Source organism: Rhinopithecus bieti, unplaced genomic scaffold (genome assembly GCF_001698545.2).
Source record: "Rhinopithecus bieti isolate Rb0 unplaced genomic scaffold, ASM169854v2 scaffold_41913, whole genome shotgun sequence".
In the NCBI taxonomy this organism is placed as follows: Eukaryota; Metazoa; Chordata; class Mammalia; order Primates; family Cercopithecidae; genus Rhinopithecus; species Rhinopithecus bieti.
In genome coordinates, this window is record NW_016818964.1 from 3879008 (window position 1) to 3895808 (window position 16801).

General features: G+C 44.0%; 1 protein-coding gene across 4 annotated transcripts in view; it reads right to left on the reverse strand.

The window, feature by feature from the left end:
• The window catches only part of CLMN (calmin), a 136037-nt gene that overhangs the window by 8483 nt on the left and 110753 nt on the right, over window positions 1–16801 (reverse strand). For all 4 annotated transcript variants that reach the window (XM_017857972.1, XM_017857970.1, XM_017857974.1 and 1 more), the window contains exons 5-9: window positions 14789–14881; window positions 12373–12563; window positions 9846–10039; window positions 8560–8642; window positions 1489–3114 (exon numbers count right to left, since the gene is read on the reverse strand). In XM_017857972.1, the coding sequence (XP_017713461.1) occupies window positions 1489–3114; window positions 8560–8642; window positions 9846–10039; window positions 12373–12563; window positions 14789–14881 (2187 nt within the window). The remainder of the gene's footprint in view (window positions 1–1488; window positions 3115–8559; window positions 8643–9845; window positions 10040–12372; window positions 12564–14788; window positions 14882–16801) is intronic.

Consider the following 16801-nt stretch of genomic DNA (forward strand, 5'->3'; position numbering starts at 1 on the left):
CATTCCCCACAACCTCTTCTATTTCCCACACTACGAGGTTCCCTTGGCTGCAGTACCCAACGGTTAGTACGCTATTCTCAGTACCTGGGCAATGGGGTCATGAAGGCTGACTCCAGCCTTGAGTTTTAAAGGACTTTTTGTTAGTTTGTTTCTTCCTTTATTGGCTTTTTTTCCTTTTTGTTATTTTTTAATTTTACTTTAAGTTCTGGGATACATGTGCAGAGTGTGCAGGTTACATAGATATACATGTGTCATGGTGGTTTGCTGCACCCATCAACCCGTCATCTAGGTTTTAAGGCCCACATGCATTAGGTATTTGTCCTAATGCTCTCCCTCCCCTAACCTGCCACCCCCCGACATTGTATGTTGTTCCCCTCCCTGTGTCCATGTGTTCTCATTGTCCAGTTTCCACTTATGAGTGAGAACATGCAGTGTTTGATTTTCTGTTCCTGTGTTAGTTTGCTGAAAATGACGCCTTCCGGCTTCATCCATGTCCCTGCAAAGGGCATCAACTCATTCTTTTTTATGGCTGCATAGTATTCCATGGGGTGTGGGTGTGTGTGTGTGTGTGTGTGTGTGTATGTGTGTGTGTATACATATATCACACATTTTCTTTATCCAGTCTATCATTGATGGGCATTTGAGTTGGTTCCATGTCTTTGCTATTGTAAATAGTGCTGCAACAAACATATGTGTGCATATATGTCTTTAGAGCAGAATGACTGATATTCCTTTGGGCATCTACCTCATAATGGGATTGCTGGGTCAAATGGTATTTCTGGTTCTGAAATCAGACTGAGGAATCACCACACTGTCTTCCATAATGGTTGAACTAATTTACAGTCCCACCAATGGTGTAAAAGCATTCCTATTTCTCCACAGCCTTGCCAGCACCTATTGTTTCCTGACATAATCGCCATTCTTACTGGTGTCAGATGGAATCTCATTGTGGTTTTGATTTGCATTTCTCTAATGATCAGTGATGGTGAGCTTTCTTGATTTTTAAAGGACTTTTGCCTGTTGGGCACGAATCTTTGGTTTCTGTGTTAGAAATAGGTGTGTAAACAGGGTAAGGGAGATGCGCTCTTCTGATCCCACTGCCCAGGTACTGAGAATAGTACACAATGGTTAGTTTTCCAGCCCTTGCCCTGCGACAATGACTGCTTTTGAAATCATTTCTGCTCCTCCTCTGCTGGACCCTCAGAGGTGACCTCACTTGATCCTCAGAGCATCCCTGTGAGTAGGGCCAGGACTGGGGAAAGCCATTGAAGTGCCCATGTGCAGGATTTCAGGAGGTGCTCACTCTCGGGTGCCAACCCTGCATTTGCCCGAGCCTCACAGTGGGTGCCTCTTTGAATTTTGCACCATGGGAGTCCCAAGGGAAGCCCCCTCATTGCTATTTTATGGAGCAAGAAGCTGAGCTTCAGACCAAGAACTGTCAAGTTTCCCAGGCAGTACCCAGGATTCCCAAATCCCACGGTTGAGTACCTGATGGCTGTCCATGGGGTCACTCTCTTTGGTCTCCCTTTGCTGGTGGTCCTCATGGGGGGCCGGAGGAGCAGGTTCCGAGGCTGGTGTGGTACCCGCACCACCCCTGCTGAGACACAGCACCTGGTCACTGGCACTGGGGAGGCTCTCGCCTGGCACCGAGGAACTGGAGCTGCTCTGAGAGCCATCGGCCTCCTCCTCCCTGGAGTCCAGGTCTGGCATATAGACCTCTGGCTCTTCGAGATCCATTTCTTCGTGTTTTAGATCCTCCGGGTCTTCTGCATAAGCCTCCAAAACTGCAGCCAGGGGAACCTCATAGTGTGGGAAATAGAAGAGGTCGTGGGGAATGACGGAAACCTTTGAGAGGGGTGGGGAGGGCTTGAAATCCAGGCCTTCTTCGCTGTGACTCCCAAGGGTCTCCAAGCTGACACGGCTGCTTGGGGGGCTGGAAGATAATTCCTCGCCCACACCCTGGAGGTCATCGTCTTCTCCCTCTTCCTCATCATGAGGACGGGTGGACTTTCTCTTGGCCTTTTCATGCACCTCTGGCTTTTTATCCGTTGGCGTCTCTTCTGGGGCTGCAGGACAGCCTTCAGCTTCTTCTCCGGAGTCCTGGTGAGGTTCATGTTTGTCTGTCTTAACTTGAGGCTCTGGAGAATCTTTCTTTTTGTGAGCAGATTTAGTACTCCTTTTATCTCGTTTTTCAGCATGATTCTCAAAAGCCTCAGCATCCTCGTCAGGTTTTGTCTCATGAGGTGAAGGAACTTCGTTGAAAGCCTGGCTGGTAGAAGCAAAATCTATTAGGTCGCTGTTAAATTTTGAGGCTTTTAATGGGATGGCTTCAAAATCGTCTCCCTCCTCTAAAGCTTCTACGGTCATCAGGTTAACCTTGATCTCGAAGGAATCGGCCATCACAGTATTTTCTCCTGGGGGTGAAAGAGAGTGACTTTCTTCATTGTGGTGGGCTGTACTCTCTAAAGCGCCATTGTAGGAGGAAGACTGAGAATTATTGATCGTGCCCTCCGCCAAAAAAATGTCACCAGGGACCTTGTCAGAGGAGGATTCTGGAATCTTCAAGGACTCCTGTTTCTGTTCCTTTTCCGCAGCAACCTCAACTGCCAAGACATGTCCATCCTGCCTCAAGGATTCCTTTGCCACTCTTGGGCTCCCTTCAAAGCAAAGGGACAGGTTCTTCCTGCAGGAAGGATCCTTGTAGGTGTCAGTCTCAAAGTGAACTGTTTTCTTGATTGGCAAAGAGTTGGACCTCCCGCTCTCCTTTCTGGATGATAAAACGGAGGATTCTGGAGATGGCTCACTGATGTCGCTGGTCTTACCTGGGCCCCCTTGCAGGACCTGGTCAATGATCTGGTGCATGAACTCGGTGGAGCTGTCTGACAGTGCATGGCTGGAAACACCATCCAGGCGGAATTCCTTCATGCTCTCGGGCTTGTCACAGACAAAGACTTTGGAGGGTGGTGGGTGGCTGGTTTTGTGGTTAACAGTGTAGGTACGCTCCCCATTTTCAGTCAGAACGAAGACTTTGCTCTCCTGTTCAGAAGGAGTTTCTTTGATGCGAACAAAAGTGGATTCAATAGGAACTTCTTTATCTGAATCGAAAATATCTTCCTGCAAAAAAAAAAAAAAGAATAACAACAACAAAAAAACACAGAGCAACATGAATAAGAAGAAGGTTTAAGTACAACCCATATCCACCTTTCCCAAAACACAAACAAAAATGGAAAAAGCCACTTCAAACCAATGCAAAGTGTTCTAAGATGTAAATGGTTGTTCCTGCTAAAACATGAAAACATCAGATAAACAAAAAATATAAAACACCATTTTTTTTAAAAGCTATGGATGTAAGGAATCTCCATAAACCAAGCTCTAAAGAAGGACAATCCCTTCTAAAGTGAGCAGAGATTGTCAGTCACTTCACGCTTGAGGACCATGTTGCCTAGTCTGGGTATGGCTTTGGAGAAGAGCTAATCCACCTGAGATAAGGAAAGGTCAGCCAAATCTTTATTGATTGTGTGGACTGGTATGAGAGAGTGAATGTGGAAGGACTCCAAACACACAAGCAATTCTCTTCATCCACACAGGGAATTTTGCTGTGTAAGAGCCAGCTGGGGGCAGGGCTGAAAAGCAGAAAATGACTTTGTGGTACAGAAGCACTTGACTCCCAATGCACTGATAGAGCGAACTGACTTCAGTCTCAAATCATTTAAAACCAGAGAGAAGAAATTAAATAAAACTGCGACACAGCTCCTATTGACTGATATGATCAAAACAACAGCTCCTCATCTTACGCACTTGTTTGGGAAAGCGCTATATTTCCTGAGGGAAAAAAATGACATCTACTTCAACCTCTATCGTTCTTTTATATACTAAGTTTGACATAAAATAATTACAAGACATGAAGAGGCAGGAAAACGAAATCCACAATCAAGAGAAGAAATAATCACTAGATATAGACCCATATATGACCCAGAGTTGGAATTCGCAAGCAAAGACTCTAGAATAACTAATCTATGCTACAAGCAATACAAAAAAAAAAAAATAGTTATTCAGGCTCAAAGAACACAATCTCAGATATAAACCCTACAGGAGGGAATGAACAGTACTGGAAACGGTAAATACATGGTCAATATAAAAGACTACTTTAAAGTTTTCTTAAAAAGCCTACTAGCTATTTAGAGCAAAAATAGCAAAGTATTGAGGATTAAAAGATATGTAGAAGTAAATGACAATATAGTAGCAAAAATAATGGAGATGAAGTGAGTAAAATTATATATGTGATATATATAAAATATATAAAAAATATGTAAAATATGCATTGTACTTGAAGTAGTATATTAATTTAAGGTAAGCTGATGTATGTTAAAGATGAGTATTATAATCACTAGAACAGCTACTAAAAAGATAAAACAAGGTGATGTGGTTAAAAAAACCAATAAAGGGGGCCGGGCGTGGTGGCTCACGCCTGTAATCCCAGCACTTTGGGAGGCCGAGGCGGGCGGATCACAAGGTCAGGAGATCGAGACCACGGTGAAACCCCGTCTCTACTAAAATACAAAAAAATTAGCCGGGCGAGGTGGCGGGCGCCTGTAGTCCCAGCTACTAGGGAGGCTGAGGCAGGAGAATGGCGTGAACCCAGGAGGCGGAGCTTGCAGTGAGCCGAGATCGCGCCACTGCACTCCAGCCTGGTGGACAGAGTGAGACTCCGTCTCAAAAAAAAAAAAAAAAAAAAAAACCAATAAGGGGATAAATGTACACAAAAGAAATTCTTGAATAATCCCCAAAAAGTTAAGAAGGAAGGACAACAGAGTATAGAACATATCAGACCAATGGAAAACAATAACCAAGATGCTAGATTAAACCCATATAAATGTATGAAAAACATACTGATTAAGTATAAATACAAGACCCAACTGTATACTGTTTATAAGAGACATACTTTAAATATAAGTATACATACACTGAAAGGAAAAAAAATGGAAAAAGTATCACACAAGCACTAATCGTAAGAAAGCTGCTACGGCTATATTCATATCAGATAAAGCACACTTCAAGACAGAGGGAAATTTTATAAAAATAAAGCAATGAAGTCATCAGGAAGATATAATAAATTGTGTCTATGCACTTAACAGCATAGCATCAACATATACAAAACAAAAACTGGCAGAACTAAGGGGAGAAATACATTCACAATCATAGTTGGAGATTTTTTTTTAACATTTCTCTCCTACATTAATTGATCAGGAAAGCAGGAAAAATCAGTATAAATATAGAATATTAGAGTAGCATATTAACATATTAACAGCATATTAAAGAATATGAGTATTCTTTAACTGCATAAGACACATTCTTTTCAAATGCATATGGCACATTTACCAAAAGAAACCATTTGCTGGGCCAGAAAGCTAGCAACAATGTGTGCTACGTGGTCAGGGCCCAACAAATGTTTACTGAAATGAACTAACTCAGCAGAATTGTTAAGTTCACCGTGTGCCTGGATAAGCTGTGAATTCTCATCTGTATTCCCCTGTAGATGTAAACAGACTGTTGTGCAATGAGGCACCATGTTCTAGGAACCAGGATGACTTTCTCCAGATATTATTTCTGGCTCAATCTTTTCCCATCTGCAGTTTCTGACCTCAGCATTAGGGAGATCTGTGTCAGATTTGCTCAATTTTAGCTGTGGCTTTGACTCAGTCAAATACCATATGCTTTAGTTGATTTCAAACTCTGACTACAGATTAAGAGCTCAGGGCGAATGAAAGCCCCAATGCCTAGTATTTCAAAATACAGTAACAAGCCAGGAAAACTGAATTACAAAATAATAATCACTACTTTTTTTTTTTTTTTTTTTGCTTAAAACAACAAAACATGTTATGTTACAGTTCTGGACATCAGAAATCCAAAACAGGCCTCAATGGACTAAAATCAAGGTATTGGCAGGGCCAGATCCCTTTCTTTTGATTTTGTTTAAATTTTAATTGACAAAAAATCATTATATATATTTATGGAGTATAATGTGATATTTTAAAACACGTATACGTTGTAAAATGATCAAATCTGAGAACTCAATACATTCATTGCCTCAAATATTTATCATTTCTTCGTAATGAAACCAGTTAAAATCTTCTCTTTTAGACATTTTGAAATACACAGTATATTATTCTTTCTTTCTTTTTTGTAGAGATGGGGTCTCGCTTTGTTGCCCAGGCTGGTCTTTAACTCCTGGGCTCAAGCAATCCTCCCGCTTCAGCCTCCCAAAATGTTGGGATTATAGATGTGAGTCACTGGTTACATTATTATTAACTATAGTCATCTTGCTGTGCAATAGAAACACCAGAACTGATTCCTCCTACGTAACTGTAACTTTATACCCATTGACCAAGTCACCATTATTTGCTAAACATCCACCATTGTTCCAGGCACAGTACTAGGTACTTCACATAACTGTTTATTCTTCACATAACCCTGAAATGTGGGTCATAGTTCCATTTTACAGATGACACACATTCAATAGATACACATTCAATACAGATGTGTATCAGAGAGGTCAAGTTGCCAGCCTGAGGTCACACAGCTCCAAGTGGAGAACTGGCAGTCCAGCCCAGGAATTCCTGCTTCCAAAGCGCCCTGTAAGGCGTCCATATGTGGTGCAGGGACAGGCAGGAAACACACACACAGGTCGGGGCCGGGATGAAAGCCCCGGCATGGAGGATCCTGGGAAGCTCTTCTGTATAAAACGGAGCCCCAGTTTCAGCTGCATGTTGTAAGGGAACCAAGAGACTGAACTTTGGAAACACAGAGGGACCAAACTCCAGCTCTGTGCGTGGTAGCTGAGTGACTATGGAGAGGTCTTTAAGCCTCTTTGAGATGCTTATTTTCGTTTATAAAAGAGGATTATGATACTGAGCCATGCTGGATTGCAGGAATGGCAGGCAGCCCAGTGACACAGGGGCAAGGCAGCCAGCTAGAAAAGCAGCTCCCCTCTCCTGCAAGCATCCTTTAACTCTTTATGTTTTTGTTTTTTCTCTCTGGTACTCATAACTACCCGAAGTTATGTTTTTGCTGACTTATAACTGTTTCCTTTACTATAACAAACCTCCACAAGGCCAGGGACCTCAGCCATCTAGTTTATTTCTGAGTCCCCTAAGCCAGGGGCAAGGGTTCAGTCAATTACTAAAGGATTCAAGAAAAGGCTGTCATTGCTGTCATTATTATCAGCTCGCGGTTGTGCATGGGTTGGGTGGGAGTTCAACAGGGCCAGGACAATTTCTAAAAGGTCTGATTCTGTGCCCAAAAAAACTCTGTCACCAAGTATAATCTGGAATTCTGAAAATAAAAAGTCAGGCTTTTCTTTTCTTTTTATTGAGACAGAGTCTCGCTCTGTTGCCCAGGTTGGAGTGCAGTGGCGTGATCTCGGCTCACTGCAAGCTCTGCCTCTCCGTTTCACGCCATTCTCCTGCCTCAGCCTCCTGAGTAGCTGGGATTACAGGCGCCTGCCACCACAGGCTAATTTTTTATATTTTCCATAGAGACGGGGTTTCACTGTGTTAGCTAGGATGGTCTTGATCTCCTGACCTCATGATCCGCCAGCCTTGGCCTCCCAAAGTAAGGCAGGCTTTTCAATGATCATTGTCTTTTATGATTTTTAACAATGATACAAATCTGGTAGATGCTAACATGTTCCATCTGACATCTAAAAAAATCAAGAAGCAGACCCATTTTATAAGTAAGCATCTTTTATAATCTTAATAAAGTTTGTCATGGGAAGAGGTTTGTGAGAGGCGTCACTTTCCATCCTGCTTTGAAACTTAATGCATGTTACACATAAATAGTTCCACCCTTATTTGAGGTTTTGCTTTCCGAGGTTTCAGTCACCCATGGTCAACTGTGGTCTGAAAATATTACATGGAAAACTCCAGAAATAAACAATTCCTAAGTTTCATATGGCGTGCTGTTCTGAGCAGTGGGATGAAATCTCTCACCATCCTGCTCTGTCCTGCCTGGGACTTGACTCGTTCCTTTGTCTAGCGTATCCATGCCATCTATGCTGCCCATCCATCACTCACTCAGTAGCTGTCTGGATGATCAGAGATCAGCTGTCATGATATCAAACGGCTTGTGTTCACATAACCCTTATTTTACTTAATAATGGCCCCAAACTGCAAAAGTAATGATGTTGGCCCATGGTTATAATTGTTCTATGTAACTATTAGTTGTTGTTAATCTCTTTCTGTGCCTAAGTTATTAATTACACTTTATCGTAGGTACGTATGTATAGGAAAAAAATGAAAAAATGGTATATATAGGGTTCGGTACTATCCAAGGTTTCAAGCATTGACTGGGGGTCTTGAACTGTATCCCCTGCATATGAGGGGGGACTGCTATCATTCTGAAATTAAAATGTGGTAAGGCCATGCTCAAGGGACTTGGGAGCAACTGGCGATTTTGACTGCTACTTATACAGAGCAACGCTGCCCACGTCCCTGCTTTGTCTGATGGCCAGCAGATGGAAATGTATGGTGTCTGAATTAAAGGTAAGAAAAGCAAACATACGGCTTCCAACTCTGGAAAACGTTCTAGAAACTGTGCGACGTAAGTCACGATAGACTGCTCATCCGGTGTGTCAACCATGATGTCTGTCGAGAGAGACACAGGAATTAGCAGGAGATACAAACACACACGCTTTCAATAGTATTCCCGGATGCCTGATGGGGAAGAATCCCAAAGATCATTGAGGGTTTTTTCTCTTTATTTGCCACTTGAGGAACTTTAGGCTCAAAGAGGGTGAATCACTTGACTGAAATCTCACAGCTGGCTGAAGAACAGAGAAGCAAGGACATAGTATCTAGGGCTTCTTATTCCCCAAATCCTGTCCCTTCTTCCTTGCTGTTTTAGTCCCTTCCACAGCGAGCAGCCAGCTCACTGCTGGTTCAATGGGCAAGGACGGTGAACCAGGCAGCCTACATATGGTACAGGGAGTCCTACGTTAGCCTAATCCACGTGGAAGGCAGCTTCCCAGAGACAGCCAAACCATTTAAACAGGCATGGACTCTTCTCCTCTGTCATTCTGCTAATGAAACCTGGTCCTTAAGGAAATAATCTGGGATGCACATCGAGCTTTATTTACTAAGATGTTCACTGTGGTGTTGTTACATATAAAAGGAACTATTTCAGAAACAACCTAAATGTCTACCTAGTGAAAGAGCTAAGTACATTTTTTTTTTTTTCGGAGACAGTCTGGTTCTGTCACCCAGGCCAGAGTGCAGTGGCACGATCTCAGCTCACTGCAACCTCTGCCTCCTGGGCTCGAGCGATTCTCCTGCCTCAGCCTCCTGAGTAGCTGGGATTACAGACTGTGCTACCACGCCCAGCTAATTTTTGTATTATTAGTAGAGATGGGGTTTCACTTTGTTGGCCAGGCTGGTCTCGAACTCCTGACCTCAGGTGATCCACCCGCCTCGGCCTCCCAAAGTGCTGGGATTACATGTGTGAGCCACCACGCCTGGCCACTAAGTACATTTTACTATGCCCACTAGATGAACTATTATGCAGCCAATAAAAATATATAATAATACATTGTAGCAGTATGTAAAATACTTATGACATAATGTTAAATAAAAAAGCACAAAATTATACATACAGTAAATGATACCAATTATGTAAAATACAATTAGAGGCATAGAAAATATTGGAAAAATATCCATATGATCTGAGTGGTAGAAATATAGGAGACAAAATCTTCATTGGATTTTTCTGCATTTTCCAGATTTTCTATATGGGACGGCAAGTGGTACATTTGTAAAAAAAATTAGTAGAAAGAAAGAGAGAACCACTGCTACCTTCTGGCTCCAGGAGCCTGGGGATGTGCAGGGCATCCTGTGCGATGCTGAAGGCCTTCTCTAGATTTTCTCGTGTGGAATTTTCCAGGGCCTGTTTCATGTCCACTAGGCTGGGGTCAATGGCCTTAACCACGGCCAGGAAAGCCAGCCCACTCCTCCAGCTGCCCGCAAAGTCCTGCACCGCCACGCCGTACCTGAAGGAAACACAGCAGTGGCAGCCAGGTTGCTGGTTAGGAAACAGACTGAAAGGAGCAAGGGCAGCATGCAGCAGCCGCGTGGGTTTCTGAGTGGGGCAGAGCTGCCGACCTCGCCAGGTGAAGATGCCTTGGTCCCTGAGCATGGGAGAGCTGCCCTGAACCACTCACATGTCCATTTCCAGCCAAATGGAGTAGGAGGGTATACATTGAACAAAGAGGTGAAATAGGACCCTGGGCTCCCCAATTCCCAAACACATAAAGGACCAACTGTATAGACCATTCCTTGTATCAGTAACGTTGAAAACATAACAAGGACGTGCTGGGCCATAAAAATGGAACCAGAAAGACACAAGTTTGTGCCTCAGCTGTCCCCTGTGCTTCCAGTGCCATGGCCTTGGGCAAGCCAACGAGCTCTCTGAGCCTCAAACTCCACACAGTGAACTTGCTGGGGCTTTTGTGGGGAAAGTCAAGCCTGGCCCCAGAAGAATGGCCATGTCATAGGGTCAACCTAATATGCAACGTTGGGAGCCCAAGAAAGCCACTCACTAAATGACAGCTACTATTATCAGTAACAGAAATAAAAGCATCATTGTAAAAGTGAGGGGCAGAGAGCTTTCATTCTATTTTGTAAAATGGAGGCTGCCTCAATTTTTAAAAGTAAAAGTGAAGGACAAAAGGGGAGAGAATCCTGCCAGGCACTAATTTCCTTTAGAATCCATCCTGTGACTCCACCAATCCCTCAACCGTGGTCAATGAATTCTCTCAAAACAACAACAACAACAAAAAACCCAAGCACCTTTTTATTTAGAAATTATTTAAGACCCAAAAGAAGTTGCAAACACAGTACAGAGAGTCCCTATTCTTTCCCCAGCTTCCTCCAGGGACAGCATCTTATGCTACCAGGGTATGTTATCCAAACCAGAACACCAACATTGGTCCAAGATAATTATAAATTAAGCTATAGACTGCATTTGAATTTCACATTTTCACAGGTGTTAATTTTCATGGGGGTGGTGTACAGATTAATGTAACCACCACAATAGAGAAACAGAACTGTCCCATCACCCCAAGACACTTCCTCTCCCTTACAGTCACACCCTCCTTCTACCCTAACCCCTGACAATGAACCCTTTTCTGGTTGCTTTGTATGTAAACAACATTTCATGGTGGTTCACATTTGTCAGTTTCAATCCACCCCGTGTGATCTCTCCATCAAAACTCTAAAGGTCCAGCCTCTCTTCCCTCTTTTATTTCCACACACAGGGGAGAAAGGAATCACTATCTGTGACGTGCTTAACACGGGCTGGCACTGTGCAAGGTGCTCTTTCATGGATTTCATGGATTTTGCCTAACTGTCCTGGAAGGCAGTGAGTGACAGGATACCATTTGCAGTTGGGGCTTGGAAAAGTAAATGATTTACCAGGATCTCAACCAGTCTATATGTTGAGGAGCTGGGGCAGCCTCAAGTTGGGTAGGTTTCCACCACACTGGTCTGGCATGTGTGCCCATGGTCCAGAGGCTGTGGGCCTGCTACTGGTAAAAAGGCCTGATACAAAACTGCTCAAATCACTCTGCTGCTGGCGTGGGGTGACTCAGGGCCGGAACTTGGCTCCAGTTCCCGTCTCGATTTTGGAAGATCTGACCTAGCTTTGAGTATATTACAGCCTTTATTATTACTATTTTTAAAGTAGGTACAGACTCTGGAAGACACCCTGAAGCTTAAATGCATACAAGTCACTAAAATCCAAGAGACATGCCCCTTTTGGGAGACAACACGATGAAAGTCCCTCTGATCTGTATTCAAATCTTCTCATCAGCTTTATGCAAACCAAACATTCTACAAACTGCATTTTGTGTGTACTGCAAAACCAAGAAAATGCAGTGTTTCCTGTTCTGATATTTATTTATTTATTTTTGAGATGCAGTCTCGCTCTGTTGCCCAGACTGGAGTGCAGTAGCACTATCTCAGCTCACTGCAAGCTCTACCTCCCGGGTTCACGCCATTCTCCTGCCTCAGCCTCCGAGTAGCTGGGACTACAGGCGCCCATCACCACGCCCAGCTAATTTTTGCTATTTTTAGTAGAGACAGGGTTTTACCATGTTAGCCAAGATGGTCTTGATCTTTTGACCTGGTGATACACTCGCCTCAGCCTCCCAAAGTGCTAGGATTACAGGTGTGAGCCACCGCAACTGTCCCCCTTGTTCTGATATTCTATATGAAGCAATGGGCACATACATAACTGGCACCTTAATAAATACTAGTTCTCCTTTCTTCTGCCTGAAAGCAGCTAGTTAAATGAAGTGGTGTGGGGAGAGGGGCTGCAGCTTACTTTCTCGTTTTCCTCTGCACCCACGCCAACAGGGCTTTGATGGCCTTCCTCTGGTCTTTCACGGATATTGCCACGCTCCTCTCTGCAGTGGGTGTGGGTGGGAAGGATGAGTCTGAGTCTGTGCCCCCTGAGCCAGGGGACAAGCTGGAAGATGGAGAGTTTCTGCTGAGGTTGCCTGTGAGCTCCTTAATCTGGAAGGAAAACGGCATTTCAGACCCCAGCAACAGACCCACCCTCTCAGCAAGCCCCTTGTCTGGTGGGTGGCCACATGAACCGTGGCTGGAGGGAACAGCTCATGCAGAATTGGTTCTCTGAATGCCAAGAAACCTTTTCTGATGGCTGTGGCAGGGGACAGGCAGTACTTGCGATGGCCTGTCCATTTCGTGTGGCTTGTGGTGCACGTAATTACACTATACAGGGAGGACTATCTTTTCCTGGAGTCTTTCCAGCTCCAGCCAGCACTTTGTATCAGGTCTTCCTGACTCAACTCGACCACCCCTTTCCTCTCACTGCCCATCACTCCCAGACTTCACTGAGCTCTTTCAAGCCCCACTACCTCTGCTCATCCTGCCCTTGCTGCCTCAATGTCCCTTTCCTCCGTGAACTCCTCTCATGAGGACTTCTGTAAGACATGCAGAACCCTAGGCTCTACACCAGAGCTGTTAGAATCAGAATCTGTTTCAATATCACCCTTAGGGAATTCACACACACAGTAGGTTAAGTCTAACTTAGTTTGAAGGATGAGTAGGAAGTCTAGCGTACTCCTACTCATCCTTCAAAACCCAGCTCTGGTGTCACTTCTTCCAGGAAGTTTTCCTTACTCCACTCCCCCATCTGAGCTAGCTGCCCCTGCTTGGAGCTCTAGCATCACCCTCTGCCATATAGGATTGACTTGTCTGTGATCCCAAAGGGTCATGAGGGCAGGGCGTTTTACTTTCAGCACATGGCACCTTGGAGAAACTCAATAGACATTTGTTAAATAAAAAAATGAAGTCCTAGGGCAGTGGATTTAAGTTCTTGACTTTTACTACATCTTTAGAATGTTTCCAGAATCTCTGAGGAAGTTTAATAACAGATAGCAGTAATTGAAGCACACATATAACACATGGTGGCTGCTGCTGCTTCTTTCTTCTTCTTCTTTTTTTTTTTTTTTTTTTGAGACAGGATCTCATTCTGTTGCCCAGGCCGGAGTGCAGTGGCATGATCATGTCTCACTATAGCCTTGAACTCTCAGGCTCAAGTAATCCTCCAAACTCAACCTTCCAAGTAGCTGGGACTACAGGCACACACCACTATGCCTGGCTAATTTTATTTTTTGTAGAGGTGGGGTCTTGCTCTGTTTCCAGGGCTGATGTTGAACTCCTGGGCTCAAGTGACCCTGCCGCCATGACCTCCCAAAGTTCTGGGATTGCAGGCGTGAGCCACGGTGCCTGGCCCACATGGCTTCTTTTGATGCTCACCACCTATTATGACCACTGCTCCCATTTCACAGACACAGAAACTGAGGCTCAGAGAGAGATAGTCTTTTTTTTCTTTTAAGTTCAGGGTTCACCCAGAACAGAAACTACTGTCTCCAGACCTTGTTTGTGCTCATGCTTCTCTGAAATGCAGGCATTGAGCCAAAACCCCAAGCAAATCATGCCCAGGTGGATCACTTTCACTCTTGGGAGGGTAATCGAACAGTGAACCACGAGTTTCTATTCCAAAAGCGAGTGGGCTCTAGAAAATGAGATACCAGCTCTCTCCTGACAGGGAAATGAACTTCAGCACAATTTAAAATATTATCTTCTCATGGCTTGATGGGTGCAGCAAACCACCATGGCACGTGTATACCTATGTAACAAACCTGCATGTTCTGTACATGTACCCCAGAACTTAAAGTTTAATAATAAAAAATAAAATAAAAATAAAATGTCATCTTCTTACTCCAATCACAGATCCAGTTCTTCCTCTATAAAATCTGCATTTCCAATTAGAGGCTGAAGTTGCAAAGAACGGAACAATAAGGTCTCGCCTGTTATTCTTCTTCCTCAGGCATCTTTAGTATAAGCTCTTTAATCATCTCTAAGGAACACTGAGTGATTTCAGCAAAGTAACTCTACCAAGTTCCATTTTTGGTCAGGAGTATTTCCCTAGTTCTTGCAACACTTTAGAACAAAGTTATTTTTTGAAGTAAATATTTAACTCTTCCAGTCCCAAGAGGATGGCTATTCTCTTCTAGAGAACTCACACCACTTTTAAAATCACAGGGACTGTAGCAACCAGATTCTTTCTGGTGCTTTTTCAGTGAGTAGAAAAGATAAAATCTGCCATAAACTAAGCCTCACTGCCTCCTTCGATCTGGCCCCACTCTCTTCTGCGGCGCTCAGCAGACACAAGATCATGATTGTGTGTTTTGGAAAGGAAATGATCTTACCTGGAAGAAGAGGATTATGTTCCATATCAGCCCAAGAACCAAAGAAGGGTTGCCATCTGCTATTTCTGCTGCATCAATGCTAACCAGTTTTACCTGGAGGGAAGCAATTTATGAACTTAAAGGGGGGTGTCCAGGGAGGATAACACATGTTATTTTCTGGTTCTCTGTGTGTGTGTGTGTGTGTGTGTGTGTGTGTGTGTGTGTGTGTATGTGTTTGCATAAGCCTGTTTTTCTTACTTACCCTGCCATTCTCAAGGACACTCAGCATGCAAAAGTGTATTTAATTAACACATACATAGCACTTACCATGTGTAGCCTCTATTCTAAACTCCTTCCAGATATTAACTCATTTTATACTCACAATAAACCTATGATGTAGGTGTATTAGTCCGTTCTCACATTGCTGCAAAGATACTACCTGAGACTGAGTAATTTATCAAAGGAAAGGGGTTTAATGGACTCCTCACATGGTGGCGGAAGCCTCACACTCATGGCGGAGGGTGAAGGGGAAGCAAGACACATCTCACATGGCGGCAGGCAAGAGAACGTGTGCAGGGGAACTCCCCTTTATAAAACCATCAGATCTCAGGAGACTGATTCACTATTATGAGAACAGCATGGGGAAGACCTGCTCCCCTGATTCAATGACCTCCCACCAGGTCTCTCCCACGACACTAGGGAATTATGGGAGCTACAATTCAAGGTGAGATTTGGGTGGGGACACAGCCAGACCATATCAGCAGGTACTTCTATTGTCCCTCCCGTTCAGGTGAGGGAATGTCAGAGAGGTTAAATATAACATGCCCAGCATCACACAGCTGGTAAGGTTTCAGTCATTCTTTTCCGAGAGAGACGGAGAATGTCTGGTAGGTCTGTCTGCTACACAAACACCACCACACCTGGATTTAGCATGTCCTTGGAACAAACACAGAGCACCGACACGAGCAATCACGGACGGTGGGTGGGTGAGTTGACTGCTAATTAGAAATAGTAGGCTGGGATAAGGTTTATGCCCAGGGTTTCTGCACCATTAGAAAATATCCCACTGATGAGTTGAAATGTGCCTCTTGCAGAAACACTTAGCTAAGGTCTTATCTATGTGTTTAACTATGTTCTGACCACAGAATGATGCTCTTGGTAAATCCCTGAGGCCAACCTGGCATCTGGACCAGCAGCATCTGCATCACTTGGGACCCCTGTGTTAGAAATGCTCATTCTCTCCTATGCCTACAGAATCAAAAACTCCATGGGTGGGCCCAGAAATCTGCATTTTAACAAGTGCACCAGGTGATTCCAGCGCATGCTCGGGTTTGAGGATCACTGCCCTAAGTCATCAGTTCATTCCACAAACAAAATCTAAGCACTGGACACAGATTGGGGCTCTGCAGACCTCTCTAAAAAGGGCCAGAGAGTAAATATTTAAGGCTTTGCAGGCAACACTGGTGTCTGTCACATTTTTTTCTTTCTTAACAACCTTAATAAAGCAAAAGTCATTCTTCAGGAGAAAGAGAGGAGAAATAAAGTCAAGATACACTATCAGGTCCACACTGCAAAATTCTGCCTGGCAGACTGGGGAAAGAGAACCTGAAAAGATCATCTCATACAAAACCTTTTTCTTTTTCCTCTATTTCTTTTCTCTCTCTCTTCCCCTCATGGCCTTTTAACCTGTCTGACATGGGTCTCTGATCCTGAGTTTGTCATGGGTTTCCGACAACATCAATCAGTTAGGCCTGGGCTTTCCTAATCGAGGGAGAGTTCTGGGTTCCCTAGCTGCAGCCTGTTTTGAGAGCAGATGCCAAGAATATAATTCAGACAACACAGGCTCATCACTGGCAGGTCGGAGGCCAGGAAGGAAGCTGTCAATACTGTGAATGACACAGTCGATCAAATTCAGGTCCAATACTGCGTCCACATTCATCACGAGCACACGTCCTGCATGATGGATCACCCATGAGAACTCACCTGCTCGTCTCCTAAGCCTCTGCTCTGACAGCTCCTTCTGTTTCTGTGGCT